The 19,263-nt window shown below is 44.4% G+C and overlaps 1 protein-coding gene across 4 annotated transcripts in view; it reads right to left on the minus strand.

Moving 5' to 3' along the window:
• Nucleotides 1-19,263, minus strand: part of utrn (utrophin) — a 159,402-nt gene that overhangs the window by 95,113 nt on the left and 45,026 nt on the right. For 3 of the 4 annotated variants that reach the window (XM_076083598.1, XM_076083600.1, XM_076083597.1), the window contains 17 exons: nucleotides 19,089-19,235; nucleotides 18,163-18,300; nucleotides 17,875-17,988; nucleotides 17,521-17,691; nucleotides 17,074-17,246; nucleotides 15,816-15,966; nucleotides 14,627-14,802; nucleotides 14,185-14,320; nucleotides 13,544-13,693; nucleotides 13,176-13,328; nucleotides 12,964-13,065; nucleotides 12,652-12,772; nucleotides 11,939-12,156; nucleotides 11,647-11,764; nucleotides 11,322-11,527; nucleotides 10,283-10,437; nucleotides 9,875-10,064 (listed from right to left, as the gene is read on the minus strand). In XM_076083598.1, the coding sequence (XP_075939713.1) occupies nucleotides 9,875-10,064; nucleotides 10,283-10,437; nucleotides 11,322-11,527; nucleotides 11,647-11,764; nucleotides 11,939-12,156; nucleotides 12,652-12,772; nucleotides 12,964-13,065; nucleotides 13,176-13,328; nucleotides 13,544-13,693; nucleotides 14,185-14,320; nucleotides 14,627-14,802; nucleotides 15,816-15,966; nucleotides 17,074-17,246; nucleotides 17,521-17,691; nucleotides 17,875-17,988; nucleotides 18,163-18,300; nucleotides 19,089-19,235 (2,619 nt within the window). The remainder of the gene's footprint in view (nucleotides 1-9,874; nucleotides 10,065-10,282; nucleotides 10,438-11,321; nucleotides 11,528-11,646; nucleotides 11,765-11,938; nucleotides 12,157-12,651; nucleotides 12,773-12,963; nucleotides 13,066-13,175; nucleotides 13,329-13,543; nucleotides 13,694-14,184; nucleotides 14,321-14,626; nucleotides 14,803-15,815; nucleotides 15,967-17,073; nucleotides 17,247-17,520; nucleotides 17,692-17,874; nucleotides 17,989-18,162; nucleotides 18,301-19,088; nucleotides 19,236-19,263) is intronic. The other variant, XM_076083599.1, reaches the window with a different exon arrangement.

Below are 19,263 nucleotides of genomic sequence, written 5' to 3' on the forward strand. Positions count from 1 at the left end.
GCCTGCAGGACATCGCAGTCTTTATCCTGTCTCAACTTGGTGTGATCTGGCGCTGGAAGTTTGGGCCGGCCATAGATCATGATGTCAGGTGAGTCAGAGTTTCGGCTGAATCTGCTGTCTGAAAACAAACAAGTGTTTCAGTACAGCTGTGTATTGAACTTCAGTACCTTTAGTGCACACCTGAAATGCGTCTGTAGCCTCAAGTATAAAGTCGAGTACTCTACTGAAAGTTAGCATTCATTACTTTGTCTTTTTTTAAATATTCTACGTAACTTTGACAATTTTACACTAATATAGTTCTTGTATGGCTGTGTGCGAGACAAAGATTGAATTTCTGAGGCTATCTTTTTCCCTCTGCTTCTAGTCTTTATGCTAAGCTAAGCTAATCGCCTTTTGGCTTCAGACCTCAACATTTCCTGTAAAAATCTATTTTGTTTACTCAATGCAGTTTCGATCACGATATCTAACCAATACGGAAAAGGTTTGAAGCAATATTAATGCAACCATAAAATAAATACAAATGTAATTCTCCATGGATAGCATTGTGTCTGTCTCTCCCTCCTTCTCCCTCCACCCTGGCTACAAGCTGCTGTTGCCCTGACCATCGCATGTTGAAGGGCTTGTGGTGACAGAGCGTCCAGCACCGTTAAATTCCATCAGACGATAAACCACACATGCATTAGCAGGTTTAGCTTGCTGCTGCCTGAAAGCCACTAATGGAAGTGTGTGCACAAAATCCATCGCTGTAGTGCACAAAGACACAAACCCGACGCACACGAGCAACAATGGCTCAATAAATGGGTTTACTGGATGTTGGAGACAAAGTAGAGAGAGAGTGAGAGAGAGAGGGGGGGGGGGGGGGGGTGAGGCAGGGAGATTGAACAACTTTCTCTCCATTTATATTTGCATCTAATAATATATAATGTAGTTTATTGCAGCTTTTATCTAATCCCAGGATGGCATTTGTCAATTACATGGGGAGTTTCTCCTCCTAATCAAACGGTCACTTGCTCCAGAAATGCCAATTGAGAACAGGAAAACAGCTCGACTCTGTGCTGTATCCATGATTTAAGTGCTATTTCAAATCACCACCACTGCCATTAGCAGGTCCAGCTGCGGTCATTTACATGTAATGTTGATTGGGAGCAGAATCCTGACTTAATTTTCTTGTATTGGCCCTGCTCTCTCCCAATATTGTCTTGATGAATTTAAATAATTTAAATGATCGACATTTATGAATCTGTTCCCATATAATTCCCGTCTGTGACTCATCACTTGGCCTAGCTGTGGAGTAAGAAAGTGTGTGTGTACGTGTGTGTGTGTATATATACTTGTGGTTGAGTGAATAAATGTGCGTGAGAGAACAGAATGCATTGTGGGCATGTGTGTCCGTACACTAAATTTGTCTAAGCAGGCGTGAAACAAAAAAAATCTGTGATTTGAGTGCGAGCCAGGTAACAGTGGGACGAGTGGGGGGGTTATCTGGCGGCACCTGAGGCTCTAACTGCTAATGCTAACACTTGCTAATAACCCATAGGACCCCGTTGGAGCTCAAGGACGGGAAGGGCAGGCAGCTGGGCTCCACGCCCATGCCTGAGTCACCTGTCCTGGGGTAACAGTGAGCCACAAGCAAAGGTGGATGGAGTGTAGAGGACAAAGGCCAACATGTTTGCCAGAAAAACAATAGGAAAGAGATGGCATGACTACACTCTGTCAAGGCTCTAGGGCTGTTTCTTCAGTGGGTTTTGGCTGGATGCACACACACACACACACACACACACACACACACACACACACACAAACAGTAGGAGCCAATGCCACAGTAATGAGAGTAGGAGGACACTCCTCAGGAGGGAGGTGGCTACTTCAGCCAATTCGCAGCTAGTGATTACACACACAGCAAGAGAGACGGAGACGGAGCAAAAGTGAGGAGATGAGATGAGCTGCCGGGGCCCTCTGTGTGCCTCAGTGTGAGCTAACCAGGCATGCTACTCAGAAGTGCTCTTAACCAGTAAACTAGTCATGGCACAAATTTGCATGCAAGCAAAGAAGAAGGACCGAGAGTTAAGTTAATGTGAAAAGAAACAATCAGGACGGAACAATGATTCACATGTACATTTAAGGAATTTAGCTGGTGTCTTCAATGGGAGGGAGTGCGGTTCTGTGTGTGGCATAAATACACTATAGGACCATACACATAAACAACGCCTTGGGGAGCAGCACTGTATAGATGTAAAATACCCCTAATTGCCTACTAGCTCATTAAACATTATTGCTTTGAATTGGGAAAGCGGGAGAAGAAAAAAAAACACAATATAAGCACCAAATAATAGATGCAATTCTAAAAACTGTTGAAGCTAAATGGCTTCTGCTTGCAAAGTCTGCAAAGTCTGATGTATTATACATCAACATAATGAGTGCTGTTAAAGGGGCCCACAAAGACCCAAACGCTACCAGCAAAGCACGATTAACAGAAGAAGAAAAAACAATTAGTTGGTTATGACTCAGGAGACTTTATAAAGTTCCCCATCACTCATAGCTTAGTGAACTGGCACGGCGGTCAGCCTGCTTTATCCTGCCAGTTGAGACATAGTAGAGACCAATATGATGGCGGTCATTACGTTTTAGAAGATGAGCTTGGCTTTGCAGCTTAACTGGGCTACCAAGAGTAAAATAAAGCCTGTATGTACTATAAAACCCAGAATGTTGATTTGGTCAGACAAATCAGCTGGTGATTATTGATATGATGATTTTCAGGTACCGGTTGGTATCGATACATTATCTTCCCATGGAAAATAAAGAATATTTAATCTGACGCTTTTCATAACTTCTCTCAAGTTATTTCCCTCAGTGGTTGTGTATCATTTAAATCAATATAAGAGGAGGCCACTAGTTTATTCAAGTGCGTATCATCCCGAGTCAGACAACAGCCATGTGGGCTGTTTTAGGACCAGCGCTGTCCTGAAGCAGAAAGAATGGCCCGACCCCAGAGGGTGAGCCCCGAGCAAATCCATCACGCAGAAGTCACTGTTCCAGTCTGCCAGCCAGTGAGCGCACCCTAGGGAGGCAGGACAAGCCCGGCATTACTGATTCCCCCCAAGGGAAGGCCAAACGAAGCTGGAATGACTGATGCAACCCAGGGGAGGGTAATCGAGTGTGGAATGACTGATGGCTCCCACCGGTAGGGACGCATTCCAGGAAGGTGTAGCCTAAGGGTGCTGAACGGAGCCAAATAAGCAGATTTACAATCTTAACAATGAAAGAAAAGAGTATTGAATGCGCAGATTCTTTACACCTGCAGGGCTGCAGGAATGATCGGATTTCAATTGGTTTCCCCAGAATTAGCTAAACAATCAGAAACAAGCAAAGCATCAACAAGATAAATAACTGAGAAAGAAATTACTGATGCCGAAAGATCAGTTTATTGCTCTCACCCGCACTCAATTTTTCACAGAGTCTTGTCCTTGGGTCATCTATCTAATCCATTCAATGTTTCCCTTTCTTTAGGAGACTTGAGAGGTGAACCAAACCTGTAAAATACACTAAAATACACTAAATTGACATCGTCATCACGCTTTGGCATAAATACAAAGTAAACTGATAAAACCAGCGAAACACATGCACTAGAAAAAAAAAAGATTGGCGCCCTAAAGAGCGATGGATTCATGGATTAAAGATGGATTAAGTCCAACCACCACATGTTTGTTGGAGCATGATTGAAGCTGGCGTGTAATCAGAACCTGGTCTGATGCATTAGTCTCTCACACTGTCAAATCTCAACAGCTGGTCCCCTCTGCCCTCTTACTGAGAGCGGGTCAATGTTGTGCAAGGGAAGAGAGAGAGCAATGAAGATCAGCAATCAACAGTAAACAGCAGTGGTAGAAAATGACAACAAGTCCACCACACAGCAGCGATCGCTTCCTCTACGGTGAACTCGACAGAGCTGACAAACAGCTGTAATACGACTGGCTTTGTTTTTTGTATTAAACATCAAGAACACAAGTCTGTTAAACTCTTTTCAAATGAATTTGCTGCGTGCGTTTTGGGTAAATTAATTGAATTAAGGGAGTTAATCATTCTGGCCATTATAGAGTAAACTCTCCCATCAATCCTCTGAACAACTGAGGAATTCATGTCTCCTTTCACTCACACAGTATATCCTGTCAGGATGCCCCCCGCGAACCGCAAAGCCTCAAGACGATGCACTCACTCAAAGACAGCACATCCTCTGCTCTCTGCCTTGTTAGTTTGTTTATGCCTGCACCACGACAGAGTCAAAACTCACTTGAAAACAGACAATATACAGACACACAGACATCGGTGCACACTCACCACGACAGGGACACACCGTTGGAGTCATTATTTGCTATGCAGAAAAAGTGTGAAAAGTCCTCAAGTCAGTGAGGTATATACTGCATATATAAATATAATATATATATGTATTTTAAACGACATACTGTAGAGGTGACAGACGCAAAAGAAAAATCTCCTGGAACAGAATGTCTTGACAACCAAATGACTCATGGATAAAAAAAGACTCAAAATAAAGGAGAATCACATGGATGTGGCATAGATGGATTACTTGGCGAGCCATTCCTGATTTGTGACATTTACATTGGGGGAAAAAAAATCGCCTTAAAAACAAATCCAAAAGCCTCCAAAACCTGCCATGAAAGTTTTGAGAGCAAAGTAAAAATGAATTGAAAAGAATCAACTGGACACATGTTGAAACTTCCAACTAATCTAAAAGGAAAGGATGGAAAAACAAAAACAAAAACTCCCGGTCCTCCGGCCGCTCTCTCTCTCTCTCCTGGATTCCACGTACCTTGCAGAGTTTCTGGTAGCGCGGCGAGGAGATGGCCATCCTCTGGAGCCTGTGTAGGAAGACCACCACTTTCTGGAGGGAGGTCCGGACCATGGCCATCATCTTAAGACTGCTACAACTCTGCAGCAGCCTGCTCCTGGTCCGCATGCTAGCACTGCCCTACCCCGCTCATATTGTTCTCCCTCTCCCTCTCCCTAGCCTGCCGACCAGACCCCAGCCAAGCTGATGTGATGCGCACACACACACACATGCACAGAGAGAGAGAAAAAAACACACACACACACACACACACACACACACACTCGCGAGCGTACTCAGCTCAGCATGCCCCCATGTTTTGTCACACACACACACACACACACACACACACACACACACACACAAACGATGCCGGCGAGCAGGACAAGACGAGACACTCACTTTCTCCTCCACGCGGACATTCACACTTGCACCCCCCGACTGCAGAGCCAGAAGAGAATCAAACAAATCACTTGTGACGGCAGAGTCGGAGGAGGGTGACGAAGAAGAAAAAAAAAAAGGAATGAAGAAGAAGAAAAAGAACGAGAGGGGGAATAAAATCAAGAGGGAGACAAGAGTGGAAAGTGCCGGCGAGCAAAGGTGGAGAGGAGAGAGGAAAGGCACGAGTTGTACTGGACGAGAAGAGAAGCTGATCGTGCGCGGTTCACTTTTTACTGCCACTGATCCGGAGAGAGATGGAGAGAAGGAGGGACATAGTACTCCTTTTGGATCACAGAAAGAGAGAGAGAGAGAGCAGAGGAAGAAAAGGGAGAGAGCCGGATCAAAAGCAGCAGTGTAAGGGAGGACAAACACTGCCTCTGCCGTGAAGGTAGAATGACATTATACGCAAGGCAACCAACAGATCAATGAGCGGGAGACAGGCAGAGAGAAAGAGAGAGAGCGAGAGAGCGAGAGAGGGCGACTGAGCGAGAACTCGGTGCACAAATGAGATGCACACACACAATAGAGTCACGGAGAGGGAGGAGTTATTTCTACCGTCCAGGGTTCCTGGAAGTAAATGTCCCATTCATCTTCTGCCTTGGCAATGTTAGTGACTGAGCACATCCAAGGCATGGATGGACATGAAACTCTCCTGGTTGAATCATGAGGACAAAAGCTGAGTAACTAAAAAATAAAAAATAAATCTGTTTCTTTGATAGAAGTAAAAAATTACAAACCTGTGTACCTGTGTGTAGAGTTAGAGAGCATTTGGGAAACGTCCAATCACAGAGTTTAAATTTCTGATGTGCGTGCCACGAATGCCGGACTTTCAGATTAAGGGTCAATGCAATTCAGCAAATTCCCAGTTGCAACAACAAAGCATTTTTAAATCAGCCTCTTCTCCATTTGCCAGCTGACGCTCATTGGTATCGTATAGTGTTTAAACCCATGAGCCTAATCAAACACTATTTCCCACAAATTTTATTTGCACCGCACTTTCATATAAGTATTTAAAACAGATGGCCAAAGCATACATCTACACTGTAATAATCCAAAATACTATCTATGTTGACAAACACTGAAGATTATTGAAACAGGAAAAACACAGCGGCAATAAAAATACTTCAGTGTGTGTGTGTGTGTGTGGGAGAGAAGGAGAGAAAGAGAGACAGAGAGAGCACATGTGTTTGTTATGTGTTGTGTTTGTGTGGCCCATATGCAGCTTTCAAAAGACTATCAGAGGAAAAGAGCGAGGTCTTACTGGAAAACTGCAGATAAATGATGAAAGTGGGAGGAAAATAGAGCAGCGGGAAGAGAAGGTAGGAGGACAAGGGCAAGAGAAGATAAGGGGCTTTTAAGCAACTTTTATCGATGCAGAAAACGGTTTAATCTGTCGAGAATAAATCCGTTGGAAGCACCGGAGAGATGACATCAAGAGACAAAGAGGCAGGAGAAGAAACAGAGAGAGGTGAACAATCAGCAGAGATTATCATAAAGCAGCCACTCAGCTCCTGCAGAGCCACTGACCACACAGTATCACACTCGCTGGGGATTTTAAACCCGTTCATGTTGTCCTGGACTCCTTCTCTTGACTTTCATTTGAAGTGCTGCTGAAAAAAAAAAAAAAAGCCTCTCTTTCTCCCAACCACAAGACATGGGGCATCTATTTGAAGTGAGGATAAAAAATAAAAAAAAGCATCTGTATTGCCCAACGGCAGCATGCTACACACCGACGGCTGCCAGTAACTATGACTCGTGCATTTAAAATGAGCACAAACTGACACACATACGCGCACTACGGGGTTGCATCACAGCACTCGGTCCCTTGCTTGCCGTGTCTCTTCGTACAGATGAAGGGAGACTCCGAGGCGGAGGAGGACAAATGAACACAAACAAATTCCTTTAAACCAACACGCGGCTTACCTGCGCAGCCAGCTAGAGTAATCATCATTTACCGAGAGGCCTGTGTGTGCACACACACACACACACACACACACACACACACACACACAGTCAGTTGGAGAGGGGATCATGATGCGCTTACTGAGGTGCTCTGTTTAGTTAAGGTTTAACTGGCTACAGCGTCCACTCCGATCGGTCCACAAAGTACCAACTCTGCGTCGGGGGCTCAGTTTTAAATGGCGCTGACACGGGTCTCAGCTAAGAAGTTGGTGGGGGGGCATGTATGTCTCTGCTGCTCACATTGCTGTGGTCAACACACACACACACACACACACACACACGTACATTTCTGATGCCCACAGCGAAAGATGCAGAAGTTGAGTTTGATTTTTTAAAAAGCAGCTCCTCCCGCTGTGTGCACCTTTGCACTTCTCTGCTGATGCCATCATTGCGAGACCCCCCATCACTCCACATGCGAGGTGTGCTGTGATGGGGGGTCTTATATAAGCTATACCACACATACCGGCTCCAGTAACAGTTAGGAGATATGATCTTATTATGTACTACGAGATGACATGAAATTAGTCAGCGGTAACTATCCTTTTATTATGACTCCGGATGTAATGCACCATTAAAGACAATGTTGAAAATTAATGAGCAGGACTGCTTTATGACAAAATTGGATTTACACATAATGTGCTCACCCCCATTAATGAACTATACCACATTGTACGACACATTAATAAAGGATTTTATCCATAATGCTCTCCTGTAACTCCGATGCCAAGATCGTGAAACATTAATACAGTGAAGCACTTTGAAGCGTCTTAAAAATGTGTTTTAAGTATTCAATCTACAAGAGTCTAAAAGCAAACAGATATGAATGGAAGTTACATTTTAGGAAATATAAGTATTCGCCTTTCTTGCTGAGAGTTGAAGAGAAGGTTGATCGCACTTTCATGTTCTTTCGTGTACAGTAAGTAGTGGCTATAGAGCCAGGAGGTGGTTCAGTTAGCTTAGCATAAAGAGTGGAGAGCAGAGGGAAACAGATAGCGTTATTTATACAAACAAACAAAAGCTGGTGAATCCTGTGGTCCAGTCAATCATGAGTGCATCACATGTCTCCGTTGAGAGTTGTTCAATATCCATTCAGCCTCTGTGTTTTCAGGAAATGTCCGTTAATGTGCCACATTTATATTTGTCGCTGCTCCTAAAACCACTAAATGTAGTTTTATTATGAAAAAAGAAGTCAGAATGACAATGGCTTGTGGCCAAATATTGTGATTAAAGAAAGCCGACACTCATCGGTGGCAGAGCAATCACTGCGAGTTAATAAAAGGGTTGTGGAGACATCTCTCCGTGTCCACACACATCCCCTGAGGCTCAAAGGTGGTTTTATTGTTCCACTTTCTACACGAGTGCCATCCATAAATCATGACTCCAACTTAGACAAAAACAAAATGAGGATCAACATTTAAAAAAAAGGGTATGTGATGATCAACTCAATAAGATCTGATATGTTAATGTGCCAGTATTTCTAGAGATATTAGCCTCAGACTGTTGCGTAATCTACATTTCAGCTTGATTACTTTAACCATATTTACCTCACACTTGATCTTAGAGATGACTTTTTAGGAATAAAATGCAATAGTATAAAGAAAGTGTCCTTTTACAACTTTGACAGTGGGGCTTAAAATTATGGATCATGTTTGATGCAACAAATATAGATCCCTGTAACGGGCAGTTGAAAGTGATGATAATATCCTTTTTTCAATGGTCAGAATTGTATAAGACCATATCCAGCCAGGGCTTAACAATGAGCTGCAAAAGGCTCTCAGCCTCCCGTCCAAACCAAGTTAATGAATCCTCAGAAATCTTTGTGGCCATTCATGCAGTGATTCATTGTAATTTTTTTTCTATAACCTTGGCCTGCTTTTAACTAATTGGATCCTGGAAACGGGAGTGATAGAACTGTGCCATTCAAGACAATAAAACCAAAGAAATGTTATTGGCCTTAATCTTTCGGTCTCTCTAGAAGATGTACGACACTGCAGCAATTTCTCAGGGACAAGGAGTTTATCCGAAGACCAAGAGGAAGCTTGGATACACACACACACACACACACACACATACACCAACATCTGAAAAGGAGGTTGTGCAAATGACAGCCCCTCAGTGTACAATCCAAAAGAGATGAGGTCGCGGCTGACAGGGGCAGCATTTCAAAACAGAGACTATCAGTACCCGTTTTATCCATTGTAAGGGTGAGGTGGAGCGATTTGGGGATTAAAACGTTACATAAAGCATAAGATGATGTGTGTCAACAGATCCCTGAAGGGAGGTCTGGGTAAATGACAAGCTGGTGTGAGGGAGCGCTAGCACACACACACATAAACGCGCGCACACACACACACACACACTGAATTCCTAAGCAGCACAGGACAAGAGGATCAATGAGCAGCACTCAATGCATACAAGCACTCACACGCCCTCTGTATGCCCTCTCATTCACACACCTTAAACCCGCCACTTACACACACGCACACACACACACACGCACACGCACGCACCTAATGGTGAAGGATGCGCTAATAGAGGATGACACTGAGATAATAGGCTAGCACCTGTGCATAGATTCCACACACACACACACACACGGAAGGTTTCTCTATCTGTTTATAGCCCTACCTCTAGTTGTCGCCTCAGCTCTTTCACATGGGCGGAGTCCTGCGACAGGTCTTCCCTCTGGGAGGCGTCGGCCAGAACGTTGACCGTAGTCTCTGCCTCCTGGAGCCATTTGAGGAAGGACTCCAGCTCCCTGAGAGACATCTGCAGGCCCTTCAGCTCACTGTCCAGATGTGCGTGGCGGTCACTTGCCCTGCCGATCAATAACGATGAGTCAAATACGTGACTTCACATGTAGAAAGATTTAGGAGTTTAACTGCCGTAGCAGGCAGTGCATGATTAAGTACTGGCAGCAATAGCAGCCCCCGCATGTGACACAATCAAACTGCATGCACAGGTAAACAGGTGTGTGTGTGTGTGTGTGTGTGTGTGTGTGTGTGTGTGTGTGTGTGTGTGTGTGCGCGCGCACACCTGTTGTTGATGCTGTTCCAGACAGTGTTGTGCTTATCTGTGACCTCTTTGATCCTCCTGGTGTCGTCAATAGAATACTCCCGCAAAAGATGATTGGACAGCTCGTTGAAGGCCACAACTGCAGCTTGGCCTCGGCCCAGGTCTTGGAGGAACGCCTATAAAACAATCAACACGGTGGCATTAGGATCACCGGGACTGAAAATGTGACAAATGTGACTTAACAGTTCCGTGTCACTGTGAAGGGCCCTGTTGGCAGAGCCCTTTTGGCCTGGTATCAGCTTTAGTTATGAATGACCTATTCGACAAACTTTATAAAATCAAATTAAACTTCAGGCACTAGAAACACAAAGACATTTGCTATTCCACTGTTCAGCAATCTGACATTGTTATTCTAACCTCTACTTAATCAAGCAGGTTACATAAGACCACAACTGTTATTCATGAGGCCATATCATTATTTCAAATTTAGCATTAGCAAATAAGTCATCCATATTTGACCCCCAGCCTCCTGTTCTTTTAACAAAAAGGTACACTTCACCATTTTAAATGGACAATTACTCATCATCACAAAACCACACAAACCAGGAGCAGATAGCTGTGTGTGTCCAACCTGCCGGATTCTATTACACTCAGTTGCCCTCTAGTGTTTGGTTCTTGTAATGCGTCGGACACACTCATGAGGCAGAATTCGTTTCCAGAAACTCTCGGAGAAGTCATCATCTCAAATTAAAATGATGGATGATGTGGTGTACGGATGCTATTAGGGTTCAAAGTGATACTGCAGAGAGGTGATTTATTCATTCCCACCTCGCACAGACATACAGTTCGTTAAAGGAGCTCTAATACTTATATTAAAGTAAAGTTTGGTTTTCGTATACGATTTTTCTCTCAATTAGGAAAGTGAGCAGACAAATTTCCCTCGAGTACATTTCTAATCCACCGTAATGACACGGGTATAGATTCACAACAGATGACCAGCGGAAGGACAGACACCCAGAGGACATGGAGAGAAAGTCTAGCAGTTCAACTTTTCCCTAACCTTGTTGTCAGCAAGCTGTTTAGTCAGGGGGTCGCTGGACTGCTGAAGAAGGTTGTGGAAACGTCCTTCGTTGTGCCCAATTAGAGCATTGACCTCCTGCCTCTGCTCCTCCCAGTAGTTGCTGTGGCCAATCATGTTATCCAGCTGCTGGAGCCGTGCCTCGACACCATGCTGAGTGCTGTCCCACTGGCTGCGGACCTTCTCCACTTTAGACGGAGACAGATGCAGTCACAAAAACAGAAAGTAATGACAGCACCTCGAAAACAAGACATTGTAATGAAAGAAAAACAAGCTGTCTTTGTGTTTTAAACTGCTTTCTGCATACGTTTCTCAGTAATGGATGTGCGAACGTCCAGATTAGAGGTCTTGTTCTTAATGTTCTGTGCCAGGGTGAAAATGTTCTCGAGCTGGGGGTGACGCTGTTCCAGGTCACTCTTTGTCACCTGCCAAGGACGAGGCACAAAAGCACACACTGTCACACAAAGTGTACAGCTCATAGGATATTTGACAGTTTAGTTTTCACAAAAAAAACATGTACTATTCCATTAATGAATGTTCATCACACAATCACGTCGTCAACCTTTTTCAGTCTGTCCTCTCTGCTCCCCATTTCTCACCTGAAGACGTCCCATCGTCGTCCTGATCTCCTCCGTGTCCCCCACAGTGACGATATTAGACTTCAGCATCTGTGTGATGAGGAGAAGCCAGTTTGCCAGTTCGGTAGCTGTCTCGTTGAGGTCGGTGGGCGCCACGCTGTCCGGTGTGTGCGGGGTTTGGTGGCGAGGGTCCTCGCTAACCAGGCTGGCCATCTGCACGGCTGAGGGGACAGCACACACTGGAGCAGGGACGGGGGGGAAAAAAAGGCAGGTAATGTTGACATATAGAGCTTCTTTACGAGGAAATGATGCAATGAACATTTAAGATGTTAGAGCGAGAAAGGAGGTGCTGCCGTCAATGGCTCTCAGGGGATTGTGTCATCACACTAAATCATGATGAATGAGGCACCAGGGTTTGTTTCGTGTTCCACGAGCAGGACTTTGTTGCTCACCTCTTATTTGTTATTTTATTCTGCATTTTCATGCACCAGATTAAGCCAAGCCTAGAATGAATTTCAAATCCGCCATCTGAGTACTTATTACGAGTACATGTTTATATGTTTGTCGCCTCCTGTTAATGATCCAATACCTCATTTCCTCTGTCCCATTAAAGGCTTAATACTTCAATGGGAAGTTACATTGTTTCATCCCTTTACTACTGACGATTTATAAAAGAATAGAGCTAGGGATACAGAAGTGAGAGAAATCACGAGTGCAATCCTAGATATCTTTACCAAGCTGCTGGTGCTGGACGACATGTTGGTGCTGTGTCCATGGAGAGACGGGTGGCTGGAGAGATTCCCTCAGTCGACCATCCAGAGCTTTCCAATCCCCTGCCAGCTCCTCTACCTTACCCTATGAGCATGAATCCAGAGATGGGGATGTATAATTAATGGCAAATTATCAGCAACAGGAAACAGGAGTGCATCAGCTTTTAATAGGACAGCCAATTACATTTGAGGCACTTTAACAAGCAATATGGCATAATTACATGTAACAATTAGCAGTACGTCATTATTAAATCATATTGCTATGGAAACTGGGACCTTTTCCTGAGGCAGCAGCTGCTGTTGTCTCTGTAGCTCTATAGAATGAGCCAGCAGGTCTTCCAGGTCCTTCTTCCTGTCCTTCATGGAGGCCTCCAGAGACTACAACAAGAAAGAATTCCCTTTAGGTACAACATTTATGTTTGTGATAAAAAAAACTGATTTGCAGTGATGTTGGGTGTCTTGTGATGTATTGTATTCAGGCGATCTACCTGTGCTTGGCCGGGGCTCAAGCCCCTGGTCATGATTGTCTGGTGTGTGACGACGACCCAGCCAGTGAGCCTGCTCATCCTGTCCTGGAACTGGGCATGACTTTGCAGGTTGGTCTCCACCTCCGAGACTTTGTCCAACAACTCATGGGTCACCTGCAGAGGAAAGAAGGTGAGTAAACAAGTAGGAGGAGAGAACGTCAAAGGGCAAATGAAGAAAACAAGGAGGACAGGACGTGTTGCAGCCGTCTCGATGTTGTAAAACACGGTGAACATTACAGTATTTCAATGTTTACAGTATAAAGTTGCTTTCACCCGATACAAAAACTTGGAAGACGAGGCAGAATAACAAACTAAGAAAAAGTTTGCACCTTGCTCCAGTTGAGGTTGATGGCTCTCAGTTTGCTGACATGCTGGTCTCTGCTCTGATGGCTCACATTTGGACTGGCCAGGATCTGAGGAGCATGCTTGTTAACCCATCCGAGACGTTCATTCTGTGCATCCATTTCCTCGGCAAGGACCTGCAAGGGAAAAAGCGCTGACCCTTAATTCTGAAGACGGACTGATTTGTTGATGAAATAAATCAAAAGAAAAATGAAATCAAGAAGTAACACTGTGAATGTCAGCAGTAGAACATAGAGTTGTTCCATAAAGCCACATAACATCTTTATTCTACTTTTTGCAATGTGTCTCCACTGTCCACAGAGGAAAAGTCTGACTGAGGTGGTTGTCAGGAAGGAATGAAGACCGAAAACACAGAGTGATTGTATTTTCTTCAACAGAACTGTGTTGTACAAATCAAGAGACGTGAGTTAGGTCTCCGTGTGTTTACTGGGTTTGACAGGTTTGGCTTGTGATTGAGATACGGAGAGCAACATGAGGGCAGAGGGGAAAAGAAGAAAAGGAAAAAAACAGTCAGAGCTGACCATAAAAATAGCTGAATCTTTCAGCTCTGGAGCAGAAATAGAAAAACCCTGCACACTAACACGAGCATGTTGGGGCCTTGCTGTACCTTGAGTTCTCTGAGGTTGCTGTCGGTGGCAGCAACGGGTAAGGAGCTGACAGCGTTTTCTGCCTTCTCCAACCATACAGCCAGCACCTCGCCTCTCCTCACCAGGTCTGACAGGGCCGGGTCTCCTCCAGTCATCCTACAAACACACACACACACACACACATTATGTACTCAGATTAGGATCTCCATTTCCTGCAGGTTGCAGGCCCATTTAAATGACTGTTATAGACTGATTGGCCACACTGATAATGTTAACCTGCCAAACGCTGATAAAGAAACAAAGACCGTCGGTGATGGAGAGGGACCTCTTTGCTACATTATACTGTACACACAGCAATGATACTTATCATATGTGTCAAAATCCACATTTGACCAAATCCTCTTAATATTTTTGATCCACAGGAGAAGTAACATCCTGTGTGTTTTCCCAAGTATACATTACCTGCGCTGTCTCTCAAGGACATGGCGGTTGACAGCTCTCCAGCGCTGACCGAGGCTGTCTAGCTTCTCCTCGAGCAGAGATCCGTCAGGGGATGACAGCTGCCCAATTATCTGCTCCCCAGTGTGGGTCAGTTCAGCCAGGACGGGCTGGTGGCTGACAAGACCGTCCTCCAGCTCCTAAAACACGTTTAAAAGAAAGAAAGAGAGCATGAGCACAAAAAAAAGGTTGAATCGGGGATCAATCAAACAGCATAAGCCGATTCACTCAGGTCCAAATCCCCCAGCTCAAGTCCGTCTCGCCAAGCAAATCTCTGATTGACACAGAGGCATGATTTGTGGCACATCAAGATTTAAACTGCTAAATCTCTACTTCCACCAAGAGAGATTTAACTTGCCAAGACAGACCCCTGAAGCAGGGTGAGCGATTGTGAAGACCGCTAAAGGGCGAGTCAGCTAATTGATCTCTCAATTCCCATCCACTTGATCCCTCGCATCAATCTCTGCGACTGTGAAAACATGTAAAAGAGCAGATGGAGTGGAGCTCGGACTTTGCAAATCACACCGATAAAAGGTGTTAATGGCGATAGCGCTGTCAGCGATAATGCAGCAAGCTTCAGAGAACCTCAGTCTAACCCTTGGAAATTAAATTAGCGCTTTCAAATCAAACAAAGCTAAATTAGAGGCCCCTTCTCATCTTACTTTTCAGTTCTCCTCTCGCTGTCTCGCTCTGCATAACGAACAAGTAGCTGTGCTAGTGTGTTTGTTTATCAGGTACAGTATTGCACCCATTTTCCCACGAGAGGAATGCAAATATCTCTGGTCTAACATTTCCAAACATCTGCCTGCTTATATTTCAAACATTTTACTAGTGCACCCTGGGAAGGTAATAATCTTGCTTTAAGCTTGTAAGCATACTGTATGGGATATTCTGAGTCTATATTTGACTTATTAGTGTTATAATGACAAAGGTGGAATACCATGAAAGTTTTCTATAATGACAAAAAATATGTAAGAACATATAATACTCTGCACTTAGTGAGACTTACGCAGGTCTTTGTGGTGGTGAGACAAAATGCTAATGTGAAAATCATGTGAAACACACCAGTATACATGTAAATTCAGGCAGTCACACACACGCTTGCACAAAACTCGTATTCAGACATTCACGTGCTTCATCACTCTCTACTGACCTCTTGGTGTTGTCGGGCACAGTTCAGGTCCAGCTGTCCATCAGGGCCAATGCTCTCTGACAGCAGTGTCTCTGTATCAGTCAGCCACTGGTTCAGGTCATTCATGTCACAGTGGAACTGCCTCCACTCCTCTACAGCGCGGTCAAAACTCCTGCAGCAGAACAAGGAAACACACACACCAGGTCTTTGAGTATGATTTACATTCAAAAGTTGTAAAGAATGTTTGTAAGGTAAACTTAAAACCCGTTACATACAGTATATCTATAATGGAAATATGTAACAGGGAATCTGATGAACAAAGGGTTAGTGTGTAAGACTTGGTGGTATCTAGTGTGTGGTTGCAGATTTTCTTTAGTTCCTCGGTTTATGATGAGGAAAAATGGAACAAGTTGACCTCTATTAAACACCAACAAATGTCATAACAATCAGGAACCCCTGACAGCACAGGAACGTTCACAGAGATACTATTGAATAAATCAGCATAGACGGACCGATTACTTAAAACGCCTAAAATAAAAAAACAGATCTTTATCTCATTGACGGTCTGCATGAGGGCTATTTCCTCTTACAGCACCGCTTGGAGCATAACAAATCTGATGAGCGAGACAAGGTGAGGAAATCAGTTTTGGATGAGCAATTTTACAAAATACACTCAATTCTTTTGATTTTTAATGACGCCCAAAGGTTATTGCTTTCGCATTTGTGTGTGCACTCTTCAGAATTAGCTTACTAGTTAATTCTAGCATTTGCACAGTACTGTGTACTCAGCATATGAAGACTGTTTACGCCAAAGGTATTGTGTGTTGATGGTAGTCAAGGTCACCCAGTATGTGTGTGTGTGTGTGTGTGTGTGTGTGTGTGTGTGTGTGTGTGTGTGTGTGTGTGTGTGTGTCGGTAAGTGAATGAGTGAGTGAAAATGCGAATAGGCATGAGATTGTTTATGCCCGAGGAGTTGTGTTGATAGTCATCAAGGTCAGTGTGTGTGTCTAGCGAGCTTGATTGTGTGCCTTGGTCTATCTCTTTATCTGTTCCTGCTGTCTCCCGACTAGCGGACAGCTGGCATTCAGTGTCCCTGCAGCTTCGACCACATTTCCTGACACGAACATTCACATTTGAAAACCGCAGCTTGTTCTCGTCTCCCAAGTCGCACAATTTTCTGTGGCAAACGTATTCAAGTTTGATTCGCCACCTTATTTCTAGTCGTGTATGTACAGTGTGATCTGTTGTACAGGTTTGTGTGTGAAGTTGGCGCACGCACCCCATGCGGTGGTTGTACATGCGGTTGATGCGGTCCCACTCAACGTTGAGCTGTGTGAGGCCGTCTCTGATCTGGGCAACCTCAGCAGGGGAAGCATCCCGAATGGCATCGGGCTGTCGCTCGTGGATCCCTGCGACCTGCTCACCAACACGCTCTAGATTCTCTTTGATATTCTACAATAAGACAAATGCAAGATGAAGGAAAAGAGACAGCACAGTGTCCCCATATATCAGAATGGTTGATACCAGAACACTTTGTTTTCTAAAGCTTTCCCCACAAGGTGCAGAGCAAGTGCTTTAAAGTAAATCATTTCCTCTATTTCTACTACAAAATGTCCATTAACTTTCCCTTTTCTGCTATTTTATTGATTAACTTTGTGAAACCTGTTAAACAAAAGCTAAAACAATACAATATCAGATCATTTTTGTGACGTTTACAATGACCCACCCTCAGTGTGTCCTCCTGGCAGGAAAAGTTTTCGTAGAGCCCGCCGCTGAGCTCAGAGGAGTTCAGAAGCAATTCGTTGTCGGCCATGGCAAGGAGCACTTTGTTGATGTCCAACAGGTAGTCGGAGGGCCTCAGTGGGGGAGTGCTGCTACGCTCCACTGAAGACATCTCCTACACCGAAGATGAGAAAAACACAGAGCAGTGAGAGAAGCAATATCTGTATGAACGCATATTGTGCCACCTGATAACACAGCATGTCACAGTATGCTAAACTCACACTACGGTCAACACAATCAAGCACAACACACAGCTCGGCCATTAAAGGAACATCCTAGATAGTGTCTGTGTACGGACCATGTGCTTATCCATGTGTGAATCCCTCACTTCGGCTCTTATCTGCTCTGTGAAGATGCGAGTAGACGACTCCACAGATACTTTGGCCTGCCTGATTCGTAGCACCCTCAACTCCTAAAGCAGGCAAACACACACACACACACACACACACACACACACACACACAGTGAGTAAACCGCAACAGTGCAAACACAATAAGATAGAGAGCTACATTTTCCTAGATAAAAAAAAACATTCCCATATAAACCTGGTTTGAGGAAGACACAACATATTTTATATGCATCTCACCCTGTGAGCAGAATATTGACTCTGCAGCCGGAGCAGTAGGAGCCTAAACTCCTCCCTCTGGCCTTCGTCTGATGTTTGCTGGAGCAGTTCGTCTCCTCTTCTCAACAAGTCTTCCACGCTGGCTTTCTCCTCATCCATCTGGTGCAGAGAGAGAGACAGACAGGTCAAATGAAGAGTTCAAGCAATTCAAATCCCAACTTAATTGCAGAGATTCTTTTTAGTAAACTACAGCAATCTCCAATACATCTTTAAAGCTATCGATTCAGTTACCATAAGTAACAACCTACACACCAGAAACTGACATCAGCTGTTAGTTGCTCCTTTGCTCATCAGAGTGGAGACGATGCAGACGCTTCTCTGGGAAAATACTGTTTAAAAACACACTAAGAGCTTCCCGACTGGGACAGTGACCTTGCTTTGGACTGGTCAGGTCTGTTCAGGCAGTGTGTTTTACGTCATAAACCTTGATAACACAGAGTGAATTCCAGACTTGTTAGTCCTTGAAATGCCCAATCAAAGCGCGTTTTATCAGGTGGCAGCTTTAAATAGCCTGTAGCCTGGCATGTTCCTCATAGAAAATCCCATAGGACTCCGGAAAGAGAATAATAGGCAACCCGGGGCAATTTTCTGTGCATGTTTTCAAATGTCTGTGGGAAATTGTTAGAGATGGCAAGCCTTAATAAAAAATATTGGCCAGACAACAGATAGAGTGCCCTTTTCCCTATCAGCAACACTACAACCTTTGGGGCTACATTTTAACAAAGCAATTGCCACTTGGCTGCACGTGCCCATGTGTATGGGTACATATCTCATGATATGACCATCATTACGAATCGTCATTATTCTAAGTTCTGTTTCTTTGAGAATTTTAGGAAACAAAATAAGAACGCTACAATAGGACAAACTTTAAAGGGGACCTTGTTTACCTCGTCGTCATCCAGGATGTTTGTTGGGTCATGCTGCTGCTGCAGAGCCCTCAGCGTGTCCCGGAGCTCTGCCTGAAGGTCCATCGCCTCACTGGAGACCTGAGTCCGACTCTGACTCTCTTTTCGGATCCCCTGGCTGTGAATGACCTGATGACCAGAAACGGACCTCAAGTCA

This window comes from Anarhichas minor, unplaced genomic scaffold (assembly GCF_050575085.1).
Source record: "Anarhichas minor isolate MPS153535 unplaced genomic scaffold, ASM5057508v1 ptg000136l, whole genome shotgun sequence".
Classification (NCBI taxonomy): domain Eukaryota; kingdom Metazoa; phylum Chordata; class Actinopteri; order Perciformes; family Anarhichadidae; genus Anarhichas; species Anarhichas minor.